We start from the raw sequence: 18754 nt of genomic DNA, 5'->3' as shown, positions 1-18754 counted from the left end.
TAATCATAATTTTTATATTTTTAATTTTCAGAGCTTGTTTTTAATCCGAATATTTATATGTTTTTGAAATCAGAAAGTGATGAAGAATACGATAAACGTAATTTTGGATCGTTTTATAAAACAATAATTTTAATTACAATTTTCAGATTTTTAATGACCAAAGTCATTAATTAATTTTTAAGCCTCCAAGCTGAAATGCAATACCAAAGTCCGGCCTTCGTCGAAGATTGCTTGGCCAAAATTTCAATCAATTTGATTGAAAAATGAGGGTGTGACAGTGCCGCCTCAACTTTTACAAAATGCCGGATATGACGTCATCAAAGACATTTATCGAAAAAATGAAAAAAACCATCTGGGGATATCATACCCAGGAACTCTCATGAAAAATTTCATAAAGATCGGTCCAGTAGTTTACTCTGAATCGCTCTACACACACACAGACACACACACATACACCACGACCCTCGTCTCGATTCCCCCCTCTATGTTAAAGGCATACTAACGCACTCCCGTGTTTACAAAGTGTAGTTTGCCCACAATCGATGTCAAACGCACCATAAGACCATATAATGACGATACGTCACCATGCGCGGACCATAATACATGCATTACAGCTTGTTCTAGCCTCTGAAAAAGTGAGGATGTCAACAAAGCCGCGGTGTTCTCTCCCTTGCATCAACGTTACATGTGTTGCCAAATCTATAAATAGGACGATCCAGATCAAAATGAAAATTCAAATATCTCAACATTTAAGGGGTCCTAGACCACAATATTTTGCAGGGAACTTAATTTAGTCTGTCTCAAAGCAATTAGCGTGTATAGTCATCGAGTACATATGGCTTTAACATTTAGTCAAAACTTGACTAAATGTAATGAGTCACTGCAAAACTAGAAGATGTAGTTGTGTGTCAGTTTACTTTGATTGTCTGTTTGTGTACATTGTCAGTATGTGTGTTTGTGTGTGTGCGCGCGTGTGCCGGTGTGTGTGTGTGTCCCCAAGTCTCGGACGGTCTACACACAGACCTACATGACTCCTACAAGGGAGGTAAGTATGTTACAACAACTGTTGGGCGCAAAGTAAGAATCCGGGGCAGAGTTGGAATAATCGGGATTTCCCGAAACCTCATTTGATTTCCAACAAAGCGCCGCATTTCCGGAAACGAGCTGCCTCGTTCTAGAAATGGCAACCCTTCGGCTGGCACAAAAAAGTATACCCTTTTCACAGGTCATGAATAAGATATATGAAAAAGCGAGGTCTTATACAGGGGAAGTCTTGAATTGGGGGTGTGGGGGTACACTGTGTAACAATTCTCTCAGTAACACTCAGCGCATGCAGCCAGCTAATTGCTGCTGTCTCGATCTATTTTGAACACAATGATTTTTTTTCTCAGAGTAGATTGTTAGTTTGTTACAACAGGCTGAAATCATCTTTAATTTGAATCAACATTTTGCAACAATCAATCATATCAATATAGCGCACAGACTTGCACATTACGCAAGAGCCTAGATTACCATGCAGTGAGAAGAGCCTTCTCAGTAAAGGGACGTAATTACTGTCTCTGCAGCCCAGAGAGACTGTGTGAGTTTATTATATATATTAATATAACCAGTTAAGACTGAGTAAAAAATTATTACAATCGATAGTTACCAGTGAAAAGTTACATCAGAACACTCTTGTTGTGTTTTTGTTGTTGTAAAATGTAAGATCTGAAACGTTAAAAATTACGTAAAATTGGTGCGTTTTGGTCGAGTGGGATGGGTCGTTGAACTGTGTTGTTACAGCCCGCCGAAGGTATCAAAAGTGTTTTTGCTTTTTGTTTGTTTGTTTGTTTGCTTAACGCCCAGCCGACCACGAAGGGCCATATCAGGGCGGTGCTGCTTTGACATATAACGTGCGCCACACACAAGACAGAAGTCGCAGCACAGGCTTCATATGTCTCACCCAGTCACATTATTCTGACACTGGACCAACCAGTCCTAGCACTAACCCCATAATGCCAGACGCCAGGCGGAGCAGCCACTAGATTGCCAATTTTAAAGTCTAAGGTATGACCCGGTCGGGGTTCGAACCCACGATCTCCCGATCACGGGGCGGACGCCTTACCACTAGGCCAACCGTGCCGGTTTTGCTTTTTGTAATTCAGTTGGTTTGCCGTGCGTTATACAATGCATCTGCTTTTTCAAGACTAAGCATTGATCACTTTAAAACACAAGGATCATCATAGGCCATCATGACTTGTATCATTTTACATCGCATTCTAAGAAAGAGCAGAATTCTCACTATGCGCGCGGTACATTTCTAGAATCGCGTAGCGCAAAGTTGGAATTCCTACAATGGCGGCCATTGTTGGAATTCCAACAAAGCGCAGGTCATTTCCGGAAAAGCGCCGATGACGAGATGGGTCGCAACATACTCTTCAAAGAATCCCTGACCTAAATTGTTATTGTTGAACGTGACTTCTATAAACCATGGTGAATTAAACAATTCAGTAAGACTGTAGCGTACGTGACTACACGTTTACTGCATTGATTAAGCCACTAAAAGGGTGCAGAAGGTTGTGCATGTAGCCATTGTGAAGCAGACGACAGTCTCAAGAAAAATGGCGAACGAGCAGAAGCTGAAAAAGATCGCATGTGAAGTCATAGATGGATTCAGCCCTCAGCTGAAGAATCTGAGTCGTGACATCTGGAACCACCCTGAGCTCTGCTTCGAAGAAAAGTATGCACACAAGCGAATAACGGATTTTCTGCAAGTACGAGGTTTTAACGTTGAGAGAAGCTACAAACTCGACACAGCATTCCGTGCTCAACCCGAGGGAAGAAGTACGGGGGACGGTCCGAATGTTGCAGTCCTGTGTGAGTATGATGCTTTGCCGGAGATTGGTCACGCCTGTGGTCATAACCTAATCGCTACAGTTGGTGTTGCGGCATCTCTTGGAATTCAAGCGGCTCTCCAGTCTCCTGACTTTCAAGGAAAAGGCATGGTGAGATTTACTACGGGAGATAATGTTTGCAGGATGAGGATGGGCAGCGTTTATTTCCCTTGAATCTCTCTCTCTCTCTCTTTCTCTCATCCTTGTACTTCTACTGCTCTACATACTCGTTGAAGTGCAACATGATGGTGCATCCTAACTGATTTGAGGCAATTTGTCTGTGAAGACTTTTTTTGTGTACAAACTTTAAAAAAAAAGAGATAATTTAATGTATAAATTATCTAAATACTGAGAAGCTTGATTTTATGGTTTATGAACATTATTCTTGCCATGCGCTACCCATATTTTTCTTTCAGTTATGTACAGATAATTGTTCACCTCCTGAATTTTATTAATGGATACACCTATATCAGTATATGGCTATAATTTATCCACACGGGATAGATTTCTTTTATTTCTGATTTTTAATTGAACACATGCAGCTGACAGTTCTTGGCACACCCGCAGAAGAGGGAGGGGGAGGCAAGGTGGATCTAATAAACAGTGGTGCATTTGCTGATGTCGATGTGGCCATGATGGCTCACCCTTCCCAGTTCAATCTGGAGAAACCTGTCTACCTGGCAATGACAGAGTAAGTCACATGGCAGAGCCGAAGTCAGCATTTTTTTGAAAGTTTTTACCTTCGTGGGCAAGCGGTATAGAGTGATTTTATGACAAATAAAATATCAGCAGAACAATACATTAAATTCCAACTTGTATTCTGCTTCTTGCTTGTTTTAAAAGAAAAAAAAACCGAGAAAAAAAACGCATGAAAAAGAAGAAACAAGTCGCGTAAGGCGAAATTACTACATTTAGTCAAGCTGTGGAACTCACAGAATGAAACTGAACGCACTGCATTTTTTCACAATGATCGTAGTCCGCCGCTAGTGCAAAAGGCAGTGAAAGTGACGAGCCTGTTCAGCGCGGTAGCGGTTGCGCTGTGCTGCATAGCACGCTTTAATACTGTACCTCTCTTCGTTTTAACTTTCTGAGCGTGTTTTTAATCCAAACATATCATATCTATATGTTTTTGGAATCAGGAACCGACAAGGAATAAGAAGGAATTGTTTTTAAAACGATTTCAGAAATTTAATTTTAATCATAATTTGTATATATTTTTAATTTTCAGAGCTTGTTTTTAATCCGAATATAACATATTTATATGTTTTTGGAATCAGAACATGATGAAGAATAAAATAAAAGTAATTTTGTATCGTTTTATAAAAAAATAATTTTAATTACAATTTTCAGATTTTTAATGACCAAAGTCATTAATTAATTTTTAAGCCTCCATGCTGAAATGCAATACCAAAGTCCGGCCTTCGTCGAAGATTGCTTTGCCAAAATTTCAATCAATTTGATTGAAAAATGAAGGTGTGACAGTGCCGCCTCAACTTTTACAAAAAGCCGGATATGACGTCATAAAAGACATTTATCAAAAAAATGAAAAAAACATCTGGGGATTTCATACCCAGGAACTCTCATGTAAAATTTCATAAAGATCGGTCAAGTAGTTTAGTCTGAATCGCACTACACACACACACGCACACACACACACACGCACACGCACACACACACATACACCATGACCCTCGTCTCGATTCCCCCTCTATGTTACATGTAAAACATTTAGTCAAAACTTGACTAAATGTAAAAACAACAGCAAACAGACACACACACAAAAACAACACCTACACACAGCACTTCACAGCCAGACAGAAACATGCATTGCTAAACATGCATATCTACACACACACACACACACACACACACACACACACACACACACACACACACACACACACACACACACACACACACACACACACACACACTCAGATTCTAAACACATTTCTTACACACACTCACACATATTACACAGACAGATGTACAAAAGTTACAGGTGGTATTGTATTCATATTTTTTTAACGGAAATGTTTGGTTTTGTTGCAGGATTAAAATCAGCTATCACGGGAAAGCGTCTCATGCGTCAAGCTACCCCTGGAACGGCATCAATGCTCTGGATGCTGCAGTGCTGTGCTATACAAACATCTCACATCTCAGGCAGCAGATTAAACCAACATGGAGAGCTCATGGTGAAGTATTTTGGCTCGCCGCTTTTACTCTTTTTTAATTCTATTACCTTTTACTGTTTGTAATACATGTAATAATAATGAGGATATTTTAGGACGCAAATTCTAAAACAGTTCTAAGCACCTCGTTCTAAGTTCTAAGTTTGTGGTAACGTTTGTTCTACTTTAAAGCACTGAGGACAACTTGAACACTGTATTTACCCCCCTTTCCTTTTTTTAACACCTTTTCTGGCCTCATTATTGCAGTTACATGTATACCCTAACAGGGTTCGGTTTGCTAATGTGCATATTGGCACATAAAATCTGAAAATGACCCATAAGATTTTCCCTGAACAAAGGGCACAACAAGATTAATAACCACTGCGTGCAGGGGGAGGGGGCAGGCCCCTCAGACTCCCCGAGCTTGAATGGCACAGTGTGTGCCTTTGTCAATGTCCCATCAGAATTTGGTTCAGGGATCAAATAGTCTTTTCCTCCCAGGCTGGAACCTGCCCTTTCTACAATCAGCTAAGCTTGTGTTCCACCAGGGAAAAAAAGACATGTTTTTGAGTCACTTGAGAAAAAGTGACTCTATGTAATCGGTCAGTGTTAGTCTGTCCGGCCGGCCGTCCGTCCGTAGACACCACCTTAACGTTGGACTTTTCTCGGAAACTATCAAAGCGATCGGGCTCATATTTTGTTTAGTCGTGACCTCCAATGACCTCTACACTTTAACGATGGTTTCGTTGACCTTTGACCTTTTTCAAGGTCACAGGTCAGCGTCAAAGGAAAAATTAGACATTTTATATCTTTGACAAAGTTCATCGGATGTGATTGAAACTTTGTAGGATTATTCTTTACATCAAAGTATTTACATCTGTAGCCTTTTACGAACGTTATCAGAAAAACAAGGGAGATAACTAGCCTTTTCTGTTCGGCAACACACAACTTAACGTTGGGCTTTTCTCGGAAACTATAAAAGTGACCGGGCTCAAATTTTATGTGAACGTGACTCATTGTGTTGTGAATAGCAATTTCTTCCTGTCCATCTGATGCCTCATATAATATTCAGAACTGCGAAAGTGACTCGATCGAGCGTTTGCTCTTCTTGTTAAGTTATTACTGAAACGTTCACCTGTTTAATGTCAAATAAAATATTTTTATGCAAATGTGTTCATATATTTTTAGTCAACAGAAAATTAGCCACATCAACTTAATTAATTTGAAAGAAATTTTTGTTGTTGACTTTTTAACATCTGTGACATTTACAGGCTATATCTATGTTTTGGTATCAACATTTGGTCAGCAAGAAATGAAACCTGTGCAATAAGTTTTTGTTTCTATATTCTTCAGGAGTGATAACAAATGGTGGAGCAAAGCCCAACATCATACCCGAGCTAGCCGAACTGGAATACTATATCAGGGCACCGACCGACACAGAACTGGTCGTTCTCAAGGAGAAGGTGGTTGGCTGCATAGAAGGGGCTGCTACAGCAACTGGATGCAAGGTCAATTTTGCTTCTTTTTTTCAAATCTTGAGGAAACTAATAATCAATTTCATCTTTGGGGGTAGTTGAATTGGTAGTGTGGTACCTGGGTATCGCGACTCTGTTGCTGCTAACTTTCCACTGGGTGAAAGCGACCCGAATTTCCCAGCAATGGGACAAGAAAGTAATAGAAATGAAAATGAAAAAATTAAGAGTGGTCAGTGACAAATGTTTCAGTTTTCTTTTTCTTAAGGCACTTGCACAAGTTACGTTAGCTTAAAAAAGCAGAAAAGCACAAATCTGTTTATGGTATTGAATTGAATTCCTTTGCAAATGCTTGAATCAGAATGGACAGGGAAAAAAGGAAGAAAAAACCCAACTGTTTTCTTTTTTCTGCAGGTGACCTACAAGTTTGATCCCAAGCCCTACTCCTCCCTGATGTCCAATGATCTGATGGCATCGCTGTATGTAGAGAACAGCCTTCAGGTGGGCGTCAATCCAGAGAGGGATCCAGAGAAGATGAAGAAAGCGGGTGGCTCCACGGACATGGGGAACGTCTCTCACGTTGTTCCCAGCATTCATCCCAAGTATTACATCGGCACCACCGTCAGTGCCCACTCTCATGCTTTTGCTCAACAAACAAGTAAGTTAACATTTGCTATTTGCTGATGGCTTGTTAGCGTTACAACACTGAACACAATGCCATGGAACGTCCCTGTTACGATCCTCCATTTGGGCGGGGATGTAGCTCAGTCGGTAGCGCGCTGGATTTGTATCCAGTTGGCCGCTGTCAGCGTGAGTTCGTCCCCACGTTCGGCGAGAGATTTATTTCTCAGAGTCAACTTTGTGTGCAGACTCTCCTCGGTGTCCGAACACCCCCGTGTGTACACGCAAGCACAAGACCAAGTGCGCACGAAAAAGATCCTGTAAACCATGTCAGAGTTCGGTGGGTTATAGAAACACGAAAATACCCAGCATGCTTCCTCCGAAAACGGCGTATGGCTGCCTAAATGGCGGGGTAAAAAACGGTCATACACGTAAAATTCCACTGGTGCAAAAAACACGAGTGTACGTGGGAGTTTCAGCCCACGAACGCAGAAGAAGAAGAAGATCCTCCATTTTAAGATTTTTCCCCATTTTAAGACCCTAATTTGTCAGATTGTCTGTTCATAATTGTCTGTGAATTTACCTCCCTCTTTAAGACTTGCTCTCTTTTAAAACCGGATTTTCTAACCTGATCTGGTGGGGGGAGGTGGGAAGGGCTGTATTACAAGTTGTGTGAGATAATATGAATACATCCATAACATTCATATCTCTCCCATACCTGTAAAAGCCCACTCGTGCAAAAAAACATGAGTGAACGTAGGAGTTTTCAGCCCATGCACGAAGAAGATTTCTGTCCCATCTAATCATTTATGATCATATTGATAATCATTATGCACCTAAAGTGGGGAACACAGACTCAGAACATAACACACATTTTTAGTTGTCCACCCTATTCTGCCTTTGTTTTTTGCCTCTGTTTTTTGCGCCCTTTTGATACTGAAATTTGAGGTTCTTTGCAAATGCTGTGGAAGGCTAAGAGAAAACAAGTTTTATTTTATTTTGATACACACTGGTTTTATATGTCAGAGGCCAAAGTTAGTAAATGCTTATACTACTTAATCTGCTTACTAGAACACAGGACTGAAAAAGGCTTGGATGCTTGTGTATACTTCTTGTTGTGATTTATTTGTTGCTCACGCTTTTACCTGACTTTAACTTCGTTTTCAGAAACAGAAGAGGCTGAGGACTACTCACTTGCTGTGGCCAAGGCGCTGGCGATGACAGGGATTGACCTACTTCTGAAACCAGAGCTGGTGCAGCAAGCAAAGCAGACCTTTAAAGAGGCACTGGAGGCAGAGTTAGCTGCAGCTTGAGTCTCGAACTCTGTGATGTTGTACAGTGAATCAAGTGCCTGACCACGGTGTGTCAACTGATTCCGTTCATCCACCAGATGTTTCCGTTCATCAGGACAAGCACCACGCGTTCATCAGGACAAGCACCACGCGTTTCAGAGACAGTTTTTATCCAAGTGCAGTGCGTGTCCTGGCTCCTTAAGTCCTCTAACTGCCGTTCTTAGTTAAAATTGAGCTCTTACTCAAGTGTAGTATTGTAATAAATGTTTTGGTTTTAAAATTATTAAAGATTTGTGATTTTAGTTATTGTCGTCATAACTGATGTCTGATACATATATAATTCTTACTGATACTTCTATACTGTTTATTTTACGCATATGTACAATTGATGGTTAAACACGTTTTGTTAAGGAGGAGCATGCTTGTGCTTGTGTGCTGTTGTGGGTTTTGTGTGGGGAATGTATGCGGGCGTGCGTGAGCGTGTGTGTGACTGAGATTGCAAGCGATGTTTGGAAGGGCGTGTATGGATTGATTGATTGTACTCTGGCCAAAACATGTCCCTAGTGTACTGCACATGGTTGAAATAAAGTCTTATGTCTTATGTCTTATGTCTTATCCGCAGGATGTTTCCGTTCATACAGCCTCATTTTCATCACTTGCTTGGGGAAAAACCTTGTGGTAAGTCGTGTGGGCAGCACGCTTGTGTGATATTGAAAGAATAAGGTAGCGAAATGGTTGGGCTATGTGTACGATAAGTATCAAGGTGCTAGTAATCCTAATGATAACACACGCGGGCTGAAATGTGGCAAAATTGCCTGATTTTTTAACATTTTCTAGTTTTTCTCGCTCTGTTATCGAATCTGACCCCTGATTTGCACATGATCACCAAAACCATTGCCTGTTACGACATTTATAGAAACCCATTGCTTTTGTACCATCACTTGTCTTTTGAAAACATGCAGATTCCGTTCATACACCATGTTTCCGTTCATACAGAAGTGCATGTTTCCGTTCGTACGAAAAGCGTTTCCGTTCATACACATTCGTTAGATCAGAGTGAAACAGGCCCCCACAACAAGTTCTGTGTATTCCAATCGTCTTCAAATAGCACAAAGTACAAATGCGTGTGATATTGGACCTATGTGAACCATAAGATGAATTGAATTTGCATAAAACAGTTTTGTGTCCGTTCGTACTGATTTTGACGGTAAAATGTGTCCATTCGTACCACTTTCATCAAATTGTTTCCGTTCGTACGCTTTTCATGACGTTTGTGATTTTTGGTAGAAAGCTTGTGCAATTAAACCCCATTTCTCAAACCAAAACCCTTATTACCAATGCAAACATACAATCAGATGTATTCCATCCGGCCACCGCTCAAAAGGCCCGAAGACGCGAGGAGCAGACGCAGCTTGTGGGAAAAGACCGGAAAAGCTCGTACTGTGCCAGCCTTCAGCTGAAACAAGACGATGACGCTAAAAATAAAATCTTTGGCTGATGACGCAGACATGGGAAACAGCAGCGCGATTTTGATCTAGATCTAACTGCAAACACGAGTGCCTGTCAGCATGGGAAGACTGCGCTGTTTACGGTTGCAATGTTACCTCAGCAAACAAGCAAGGAATAAGTACTCACAAGTTCCCTAAAGTCTCTCACATAAGAACAGCTTGGATTGACTTTGTGAAAACGTCAAGAAAAGGTCACTCCTGGCATGTCAGTAACAAAGAGCACCTTGCTGAGCTGGCTGTTCCACTCTTCAGCGTCTTGGAGGGGCTCTTGTTCTTCAGGGGTGCGTGGTAGGAAGCTGGTTTGGGTTCTCTCTAGCTGCTTGGCCAGATGGTTGAAACTGCTTCTTTTCAGCCTGTTCTTCGTCAGCTGTTGGGTGTGCTGGGTGAGAGGGGAGTCGTTGCAGCTTCTCTTCTCGTCGGTGGTCTAGGGAAGGGAGTCTGATGGTGGCTTCAAGGGCGTGTATGGGCGTAGTTTTCAGTCCCCCTGTGATGATGCGCATGCTTGCGTTCTGCACTTTGTTGAGCCGGCTGGTGTTAATGGCAAGACCAATCTACAGGCGCAGTAGAGGTACCGTTTATTTGTCTAAATTGTTGAATGTCTAGTTTTCATACATGATGCTCCTAAAAATAGTTAAATATCTTCGGCTAGCATGTTTAGCAGAATATAAAGTTTAAGCAAACTCAACCATACCTGTTTGAAATCTGGTAACATTTATCTTGAACAAGCTTTGTTTTCATGTTGTCAACAGGAACATTAACAAGACCGCTGATGCGAAGTGTGGGAGTGCAAAGCGATTTGCCCTGCCAGTGCGATGCTTCCAGGGATTTTGAGTACGCCCCTCTAACCTGCTCCAGCCCCATCCCAACATACGACGATGATCAGACATAACCCATAATTCATGTTGTTCATGAGTGCAACAACATGCGACTGTGGCTTTTCTGGTGCAATACCATCCCTGTTTAAAATCTTACTGAAGAGCAAACATTTTGATAAGTGTGTCTTCTTCCAGTTTCCTTACACAATATCATTTCAAAGATCTGAACTTATGTGAAACCTGTTCAAAATATGTACTCTTTATTTCTTGAAATTTCAGATGTGCCACTCAGAAAAAAAGCAGATGCTGTGTGCTAAAATCGTTATAATCAGGTGATAGGTCAACACACTTTTAAATGTATCTTACGAATAGCAATTTAACAAAACAAAACTAACACTTGTTTTAGTGAGGGAATACGAAAGGTAGGGTTACCTGTTTGCATAACTTTTTGTTTGTTCGTTCGTTAGTTTGTTTGCTTATTTGTTTGTTTGTATATGCGTTTGTGTGAGTCAAAAACAAGTAGGCTTAAGTTGTCTTCCCAGATGGTTTTCTCCTGTTTTATTCAAAGAGTTTGAAGTCTGACTGATCGCACACATGGTCCTTCTTTTTGACTCACATGCGAAGCAAAAGTAAGTCTATGTACTCACCCGAGTCGTCCGTCCGTCCGTCCGTCCGTCCGTCCGGAAAACTTTAACGTTGGATATTTCTTGGACACTATTCAGTCTATCAGTACCAAATTTGGCAAGATGGTGTATGATGACAAGGCCCCAAAAAACATACATAGCATCTTGACCTTGCTTCAAGGTCAAGGTCGCAGGGGCCATAAATGTTGTCTAAAAAACAGCTATTTTTCCCATTTTCTCTGAAGTTTTTGAGATTTAATACCTCACCTATATCTATATATATATACGACTTGTGTCTGTGTGTCTGTGTGTGTGTGTGTCTGTGTATCTGTGTATTCGCCATGCACGGCCAAAGTTCTCGATGGATCTGCTTCAAATTTGGTGGGCTTATTCAGAGAGACCCCGGACACAACCTCATCGATGAGATATTTCAACACGTGCTCTCAGCGCGCAGCGCTGAACCGATTTTGGTTCCACCTCAGCTACCCGGGCCCCCATACCGACACACCAAAGCCGCTACACCACATCACAACGCCAAAGTTCTCGCTGGATCTTTTTCAAATTTGGACACCGTATTCAGCTACACCCCGGACACAATATCATCGATGAGATATTTCAACACGTGCTCTCAGCGCGCAGCGCTGAACTGATTTTGGTTTTTGTGTTCATTTCACCATTATAAGTAACTCTTCCTTATCTTCACCAGTGTTTGGTGTTTATCTCCCTTCCTTCGTGTGGCTTTCCCGTTTGTAAGTTACTATTACTATTTTTAGAATGTCACTGCGCTGTCCACTGCGCTGTCCACAACGCTTCCCTTGCACCCGTAAGTTGTTCTTACTGTCAAAGTGAAAAGGTCGAATCAATTTATAGCCACGCGAAAAATACACTCTCACCTATCTCTATATATTTATAGATACAGATATGCATATATATATACGGCTTCTCTGTGTGTGTGTGTGTTTGTGTGTGTGTGTGGGCAAAAACCTGTGTATTGTAGAGTTCTGTTTGTGATGTGGTCTAGCGGCTTTTGTCTGTCTGTATGTTCTGGCATGTGAGAAGCCACAGCAGATAATATAGGGCTAAGAAATAAGCTCTAAAATTCTCAATCCCGTTTGACAGGACTTCGCCTTCAAAGGTGATTGTGGTGAACCGCCACGCTGTCTGTCTCTGTCTCGCGATTCACCCCGGCGAAGCCGGGTATTCCTCTAGTATGATATATAGGGCAAAGTAAGCCCCATCTTTTGATACCAGTTTGGTTTACCTTGCTTCAAGGTCAAGGTCACAGGAGCTCTTCAAAGTTGGATTGTATACATATTTTGAAGTGACCTTGACCCTGAACTATGGAAGATAACTGTTTCAAACTTAAAAATTATGTGGGGCACATGTTATGCTTTCATCATGAGACACATTTGGTCACATATGATCAAGGTCAAGGTCACTTTGACCCTTATGAAATGTGACCAAAATAAGGTAGTGAACCACTAAAAGTGACCATATTTCAAGGTAGAAAGAGCCAATAAGCACCATTGTACTTCCTATGTCTTGAATTAACAGCTTTGTGTCGCATGACCTTGGATGAACTTGACCTTGGGTCAAGGTCACATGTATTTTGGTAGGAAAAATGTGTAAAGCAGTTCTTAGTGTATGATGTCATTGCTAGGTTTAGTTATTTGACCTTGACCCTGAAGGTCAAGGTCATGTAAAGGTCAAGGTCAAGCATGTGAGTCGTATGGGCTTTGCCCTTCTTGTTTAGTGGTGTGCTAGTGGCAAGCGCCGTTGGCTCTGTGCTGACTTCAACGTTGCCACTGATGTCCAGTGTACTGGCGTTGATTACTGCCTCCTCAAGAATGGAAAAATGCACAGCCATCTGAAAGTAATCTAAAAACAAGTTGCGTAAGGCGAAATTACTACATTTAGTCAAGCTGTCAAACTCACGAAATGAAACAGAAGGCAATACAGCTTCGTCAATCCCCGTGACAAGGAAAAAGCTCACTTTTCACGTGCAAAACGAAGTGAAATTGACAAGCCGGTAAAGCACGGTAGCTTCTATTGCACGAAACAGGAAAGTACGCTTTTCTGTATTCTTTTTAATTTGCTGAGCTTGTTTTTGTATTCAAACATAACATATCTATATGTTTTGGGAATCAGCAAACAATAGAGAATAAGATGAAATCATTCTTGGATCGATTACTCACATTTTAATTTTAATTAGCATTTTGAGATTTTTAATGACCAAACTTTTTTTTATCATTTTTTAAGCTTTGAAGCTGAAAATTCAATCCCAGAGTACGGGCTTCGTGGAAGGTTGCTTGGCTAAAGTTTTAAAATCAATTTGATAACAAAAATGAGGGTGTGACAGTGCGGCCTCAACTTTTTACAAAAAGTCGGATATGACGTCATCAAAGACATTTATAAAAAAAAATTGATTAAAAAAATGCTGCGGATATCATACTCAGAACCCCTCATGTAAAGTTTCATGAAGATCGGTCCAGTAGTTTTCTCTGAATCGCTCTACACATACACAGAGACACACACACACACACACACACACACACACACACACACACACACACACACACACACACACACACACACACACACACACACACACATACATATACCACAACCCTCGTTCGATTCCCCATTTGTGTTCAAACATTTAGTCAAAACTTGACTAAATGTAAAAAGGACTGATAGAGCCTGGATGTTTTTCTTGATTTGTCTAAATTCTGCTCATGATTATCACAGGTGAAGCAAATGGCATGATAGGAGTAAATACAAATGTACATGTTACTTAGTTCAGTCTTAGTTGCAGTGCTGCAAAGCAAGCAAAACTGCATAAATCAATCTTCGTTCTTATCAAAACACCCAGAAAGCTCCGTCACCGAACACATTACTGAAAAGCGTACGAATGGAAACAATTTGATGAAAGTGGTACGAACGGACACATTTTCCCGTCAAAATCAGTACGAACGGACACAAAACTGTTTTATGCAAATTCAATTCATCTTATGGTTCACATAGGTCCAATATCACACGCATTCGTACTTTGTGCTATTTGAAGACGATTGGAATACACAGAACTTGTAGTGGGGGCCTGTTTCACTCTGATCTAATGAATGTGTATGAACGGAAACTCTTTTCGTATGAACGGAAACATGCACTTTTGTATGAACGGAAACATGGGGTATGAACGGAATCTGCATGTTTTCAAAAGACAAGTGATTGTACAAAAGCCATGGGTTTCTATAAACTTCTGTTCAAGCGAAATGTTGTAACAGGCAATGGTTTTGGTGATCATGTGCAAATCAGGGGTCAGATTCGATAACAGAGCGAGAAAAACTAGAAAATGTTAAAAAATCAGGCAATTTTGCCACGTTTTGGTCCGCGTGTGTTATCATTAGGACAAGCGTGCTGCCCACACGACTTACCACAAGGTTTTTCCCCAAGCAAGTGACGAAAATGAGGTTGTATGAACGGAAACATCCTGCGGATGAACGGAAACATCCGGTGGATGAACGGAATCAGTTGACACACCGTGCTGACTGAACTTTTTATTTAAAATGGCAGATGTGCATAAATGTTTTTTCCCCGTGAAAGTTATTAAACTGAATGAACCTGTTTTAACAACTGGTGTAGAAGGAAATAAACCTATTTAGTTCCATGTCTGCCTAAATGGCGGGGTAAAAAACGGTCATACCTGTAAAATTCCACTCGTGCAAAAAAAACACACGAGTGTATGTGGGAGTTTCAGCCCACAAACGCAGAAGAAGAAGAAGAAGAAGTTCCATGTCTTTCTTGTGAAAGTCATTAAACAGAATGAATCAGTATTAACAACTGGTGTGAAATCGGAAATAAACCCATTTTGTTTCATTTGTGATGTTGTATAGAGTTTGTGTACGCTATAACTCTGTTAGGGGTTTTGTGCATGTTGGCAGTATCCACTCGATATATGATCCCTTCCTCTCTCAAAAACATGCACATCGGATCTCAATCATCGCTGTTTACTGTGCGCTATGATATCAGTGTGTTGAGAACTTGGTCTAGGATTAAACATTTAGTCAAAACTTGACTAAATGTAAAAATCAAGAAAATCACACACACAACTCACTTCTCTACTATTAGGCAAAAAAAAAAAAAGAGTCTGTTTACGGTAACCCGACCGACCCTTTTTTTTCCGCGCGACCCTAGACTTTTTTTTGGCATTTGGGAACAAAAACGTAAAAATATGGGGTTTTTTGGGGAAAAAAAAAATTTCCGACCTACCGACCCTATTTTTTTGGCCTATGTTACCGTAAACAGACCTTTTTCTTTTGTGACCTTATACAGAATAAACATTCATGTTTTGACATGCACCCTCACTATCCACAACCTGTATAAACAAGAAATTCCTCCGATAGGAATAACACCCCCGTTGGTCAAAGGGAAATAATCATTCTCACTGCTCAGGATTGAGCAATTTAGAGCTTATCTCTAAGCCCTTTTGAACTGTTCTGGCTTCTCAAAGGAAGGCCAGTGCATACAAATACACAAAAGCCGCCAGACCACATCACAAACAGAACTGAACAATTCACAGGTGTTGCCCACATAGAGAGAGACACACACACACACACACACAAACACAGAGAAGCCGTATATATAGAGAGATAGATGACAGTGTATTTTTCGCGTGGCTATAAATTGATTCGACCTTTGCACTTTTACAGTGAGGATAATTTACGGGTCCAATTTACGTTCTGGACACTGCGGTGACCTTCTAAAAATAGTAACAGAACGCCGGGAATATCCGAATACCCTCCTACTGTAGTGCACCATACGAAGGAAGGGAGGTAAACGCTGAAAACATGGAGAAGATAAGGAAGAGTTATGCCGTAGTTGATCCCCCCAAAAAACCAAAATACACCAATAACTCCCTAACCGTGTGTTTGACTGGTCCCAATTTTTGTAAGGACCGTCTCAGGAATGTATAGAACCTGTTCACCAAGTTTGGTGACGATCGGTCCGTTCATTCTTGAGATCTACTTGCGAACACAAACAAACACACAAACATACAAACAAACAAACACACAAACAAACAAACACATCGAGTGAAACCTATACACACCCCTATACCGGGGTGTAATTAGAGTGCCAAAGACAATCACCTACAATGCACCTACAAAGCCCAGTCTTGAACTGATATGATCTCTGTCTGTCTGTAGTCTGTCTGTCTGTGCATGTCGCTGCACCGGGTCTTGTTCCAAAGTGCATGGCCAATTGAAATATTGTAACAACACTACAACTTTCTACATGTACTAGATTGTTACAGGGTACGAACGATACCATTGACCTGCCCAGGCCACACACTTTGATACAAGCCGATGTGGCCAGTGTACAGTGTGTGTGGATGGTTCAGTGTGTGCACATGTGTGTGTGTGTGTGTGTGTGTGTGTGTCACAGTGACAGAGAGACACCAGAGACAGACAATCATACTGATCACTATTACACTTGTCTTTGGCATGGGCTACAAAACCTATGCTAATGAACAAACTAATTAAAATGAATAGGTTAGATTAATAAATAAATTACTGTATAATACGCATTTAAAAAATAAAACCGTGCCATATTTAAAAACGAATACATGTACGGTAAGGAGAAAGATAACATTGCAAACAAAAACTCACAAGAAAAAAAAAGATGAGCTGGAGGGTTGAAAGCAGTACACACATGCAAGTATTAATTAATGGCCTTGATATGCAACATCATTCCATCCACATCCCAGGCCCTACTTCGATCAAACAGGTGCCATGTTCCAGCCACAAGCTGAGACAAGTCACCTATTCATTTATTTTTGATTCAGGAGATAATAACAAATACAAAGCACTCTCTTTTCTGTTCTTGTTTTTCCTGATGAAGCTTCCATAAGCGAAAATTTGTACCGTCTTGTCTCATTCTTGTATCGGTGAGTACAGTATTCCTTTGTTTTTTTAACTCATTTTTAAATTTGTTAAAAACAAAAATTTGATTTTAATCCCAATATTGATGAACGAATTACGTAACTAGTTTTTAAGCATCTCAGCTAAAATGCAATCCCATAGTCCAGACTGAGTCAAACAATGTTTTACCAAAATTGTAATCCATTCGATTGAAAATGAGGTCATGTCATGACAGTGCTGCCTCAACTTTAATAAAAAGCCGGATGTGACATCATGCATCAACGACATTTATCGAACAATTTTAAGAAAAAAGAAATACATGTATGTGGTATGTTGAAGTTTCATGGAGATCTGTCCAGTAGTTTTCCAGGAATTACTCTACTGCCCCCCCCCCCCCCCCCCCCCCCGGCCACACACACACACACGCGCGACCGCTACCTGCACCCTCATCTCGATTTCCACTCGCTGATGGGACGTTGTTTGTTTGTTTGTTTGTTTGTTTGTTTATCTGTTTATTTATGTGTGACTGTGAGCGTGTATGTATGTGTCTGTGTGTATACTGATTTGTGTTTATGCATGTATGTGTTAAAGGAGGGGGGGGACGTATGCGTTTGGCTTCATTGTACTTTCATACGAATCACAATGCTAACAGTTCATTTAAAAAAAAACCAAAAAAAACGCAGGATTTTTTTTCTTCTAGTTATAGCATGTTCGTGTAGAACAAACACTTGGTCACAAAAAGCACCTAGTTTTAAAAGAAATTATGACGTCAATTCCGTGCGAAGGAGCTTTCCCCAAACAACCCTTTTTAACACAGTCTCGGTGATTTATGTTCATTTTTATGATTATGGTACGCTTTGGGGAATAAATCAAATTAAATGATCATGTTGAGAGATGAATGTCCTCCAAAACTCTCTTTACCTGGTTGAAAAATGATGCATTTTTACGATTTGTTTAGCGGCGTGCCGAAGTGACATAGGCCTATGTTCGCCTGCAATCACGACTCGCTTATGAAAATGTAACAAGTCGCGTAAGGCGAAAATACAATATTTAGTCAAGTAGCTGTCGAACTCACAGAATGAAACTGAACGCAATGCAACGCAGCAAGACCGTATACTCGTGGTCCACCGCTCACGGCATAGGCAGTGAAATTGACAAGAAGAGCGGGGTAGTGGTTACGCTATGCTGCATAGCACGCTTTTCTGTACCTCTCTTCGTTTTAACTTTCTGAGCGTGTTTTTAATCCAAACATATCATATCTATATATTTTTGGAATCAGGAACCGACAAGGAATAAGATGAAAGTGTTTTTAAATTGATTTCGAAAAAAAAAATTTGATAATAATTTTTATATATTTAATTTTCAGAGCTTGTTTTTAATCCGAATATAACATATTTATATGTTTTTGGAATCAGCAAATGATGGAGAATAAGATAAACGTAAATTTGGATCGTTTTATAAATT

General features: G+C 40.6%; 1 protein-coding gene across 1 annotated transcript; it reads left to right on the top strand.

The window, feature by feature from the left end:
- Positions 1-2122: 2122 nt before the first annotated feature.
- Positions 2123-9030, top strand: LOC138962667 (peptidase M20 domain-containing protein 2-like). The gene is made up of 6 exons (XM_070334573.1): positions 2123-2984; positions 3416-3564; positions 4926-5068; positions 6398-6552; positions 6931-7174; positions 8305-9030. The coding sequence occupies exons 1-6, from the start codon at positions 2601-2603 to the stop codon at positions 8448-8450; spliced, it is 1221 nt and encodes a 406-aa protein (XP_070190674.1). The 5' UTR covers positions 2123-2600; the 3' UTR covers positions 8451-9030.
- The last annotated feature ends 9724 nt before the right edge of the window (positions 9031-18754 follow it).

The sequence above is a fragment of the Littorina saxatilis genome, linkage group LG3 (genome assembly GCF_037325665.1).
Source record: "Littorina saxatilis isolate snail1 linkage group LG3, US_GU_Lsax_2.0, whole genome shotgun sequence".
Lineage (NCBI taxonomy): Eukaryota > Metazoa > Mollusca > Gastropoda > Littorinimorpha > Littorinidae > Littorina > Littorina saxatilis.
Note: the sequence above shows the minus strand (reverse complement) of the source record. Positions and strands in the feature narration are given on the sequence as shown.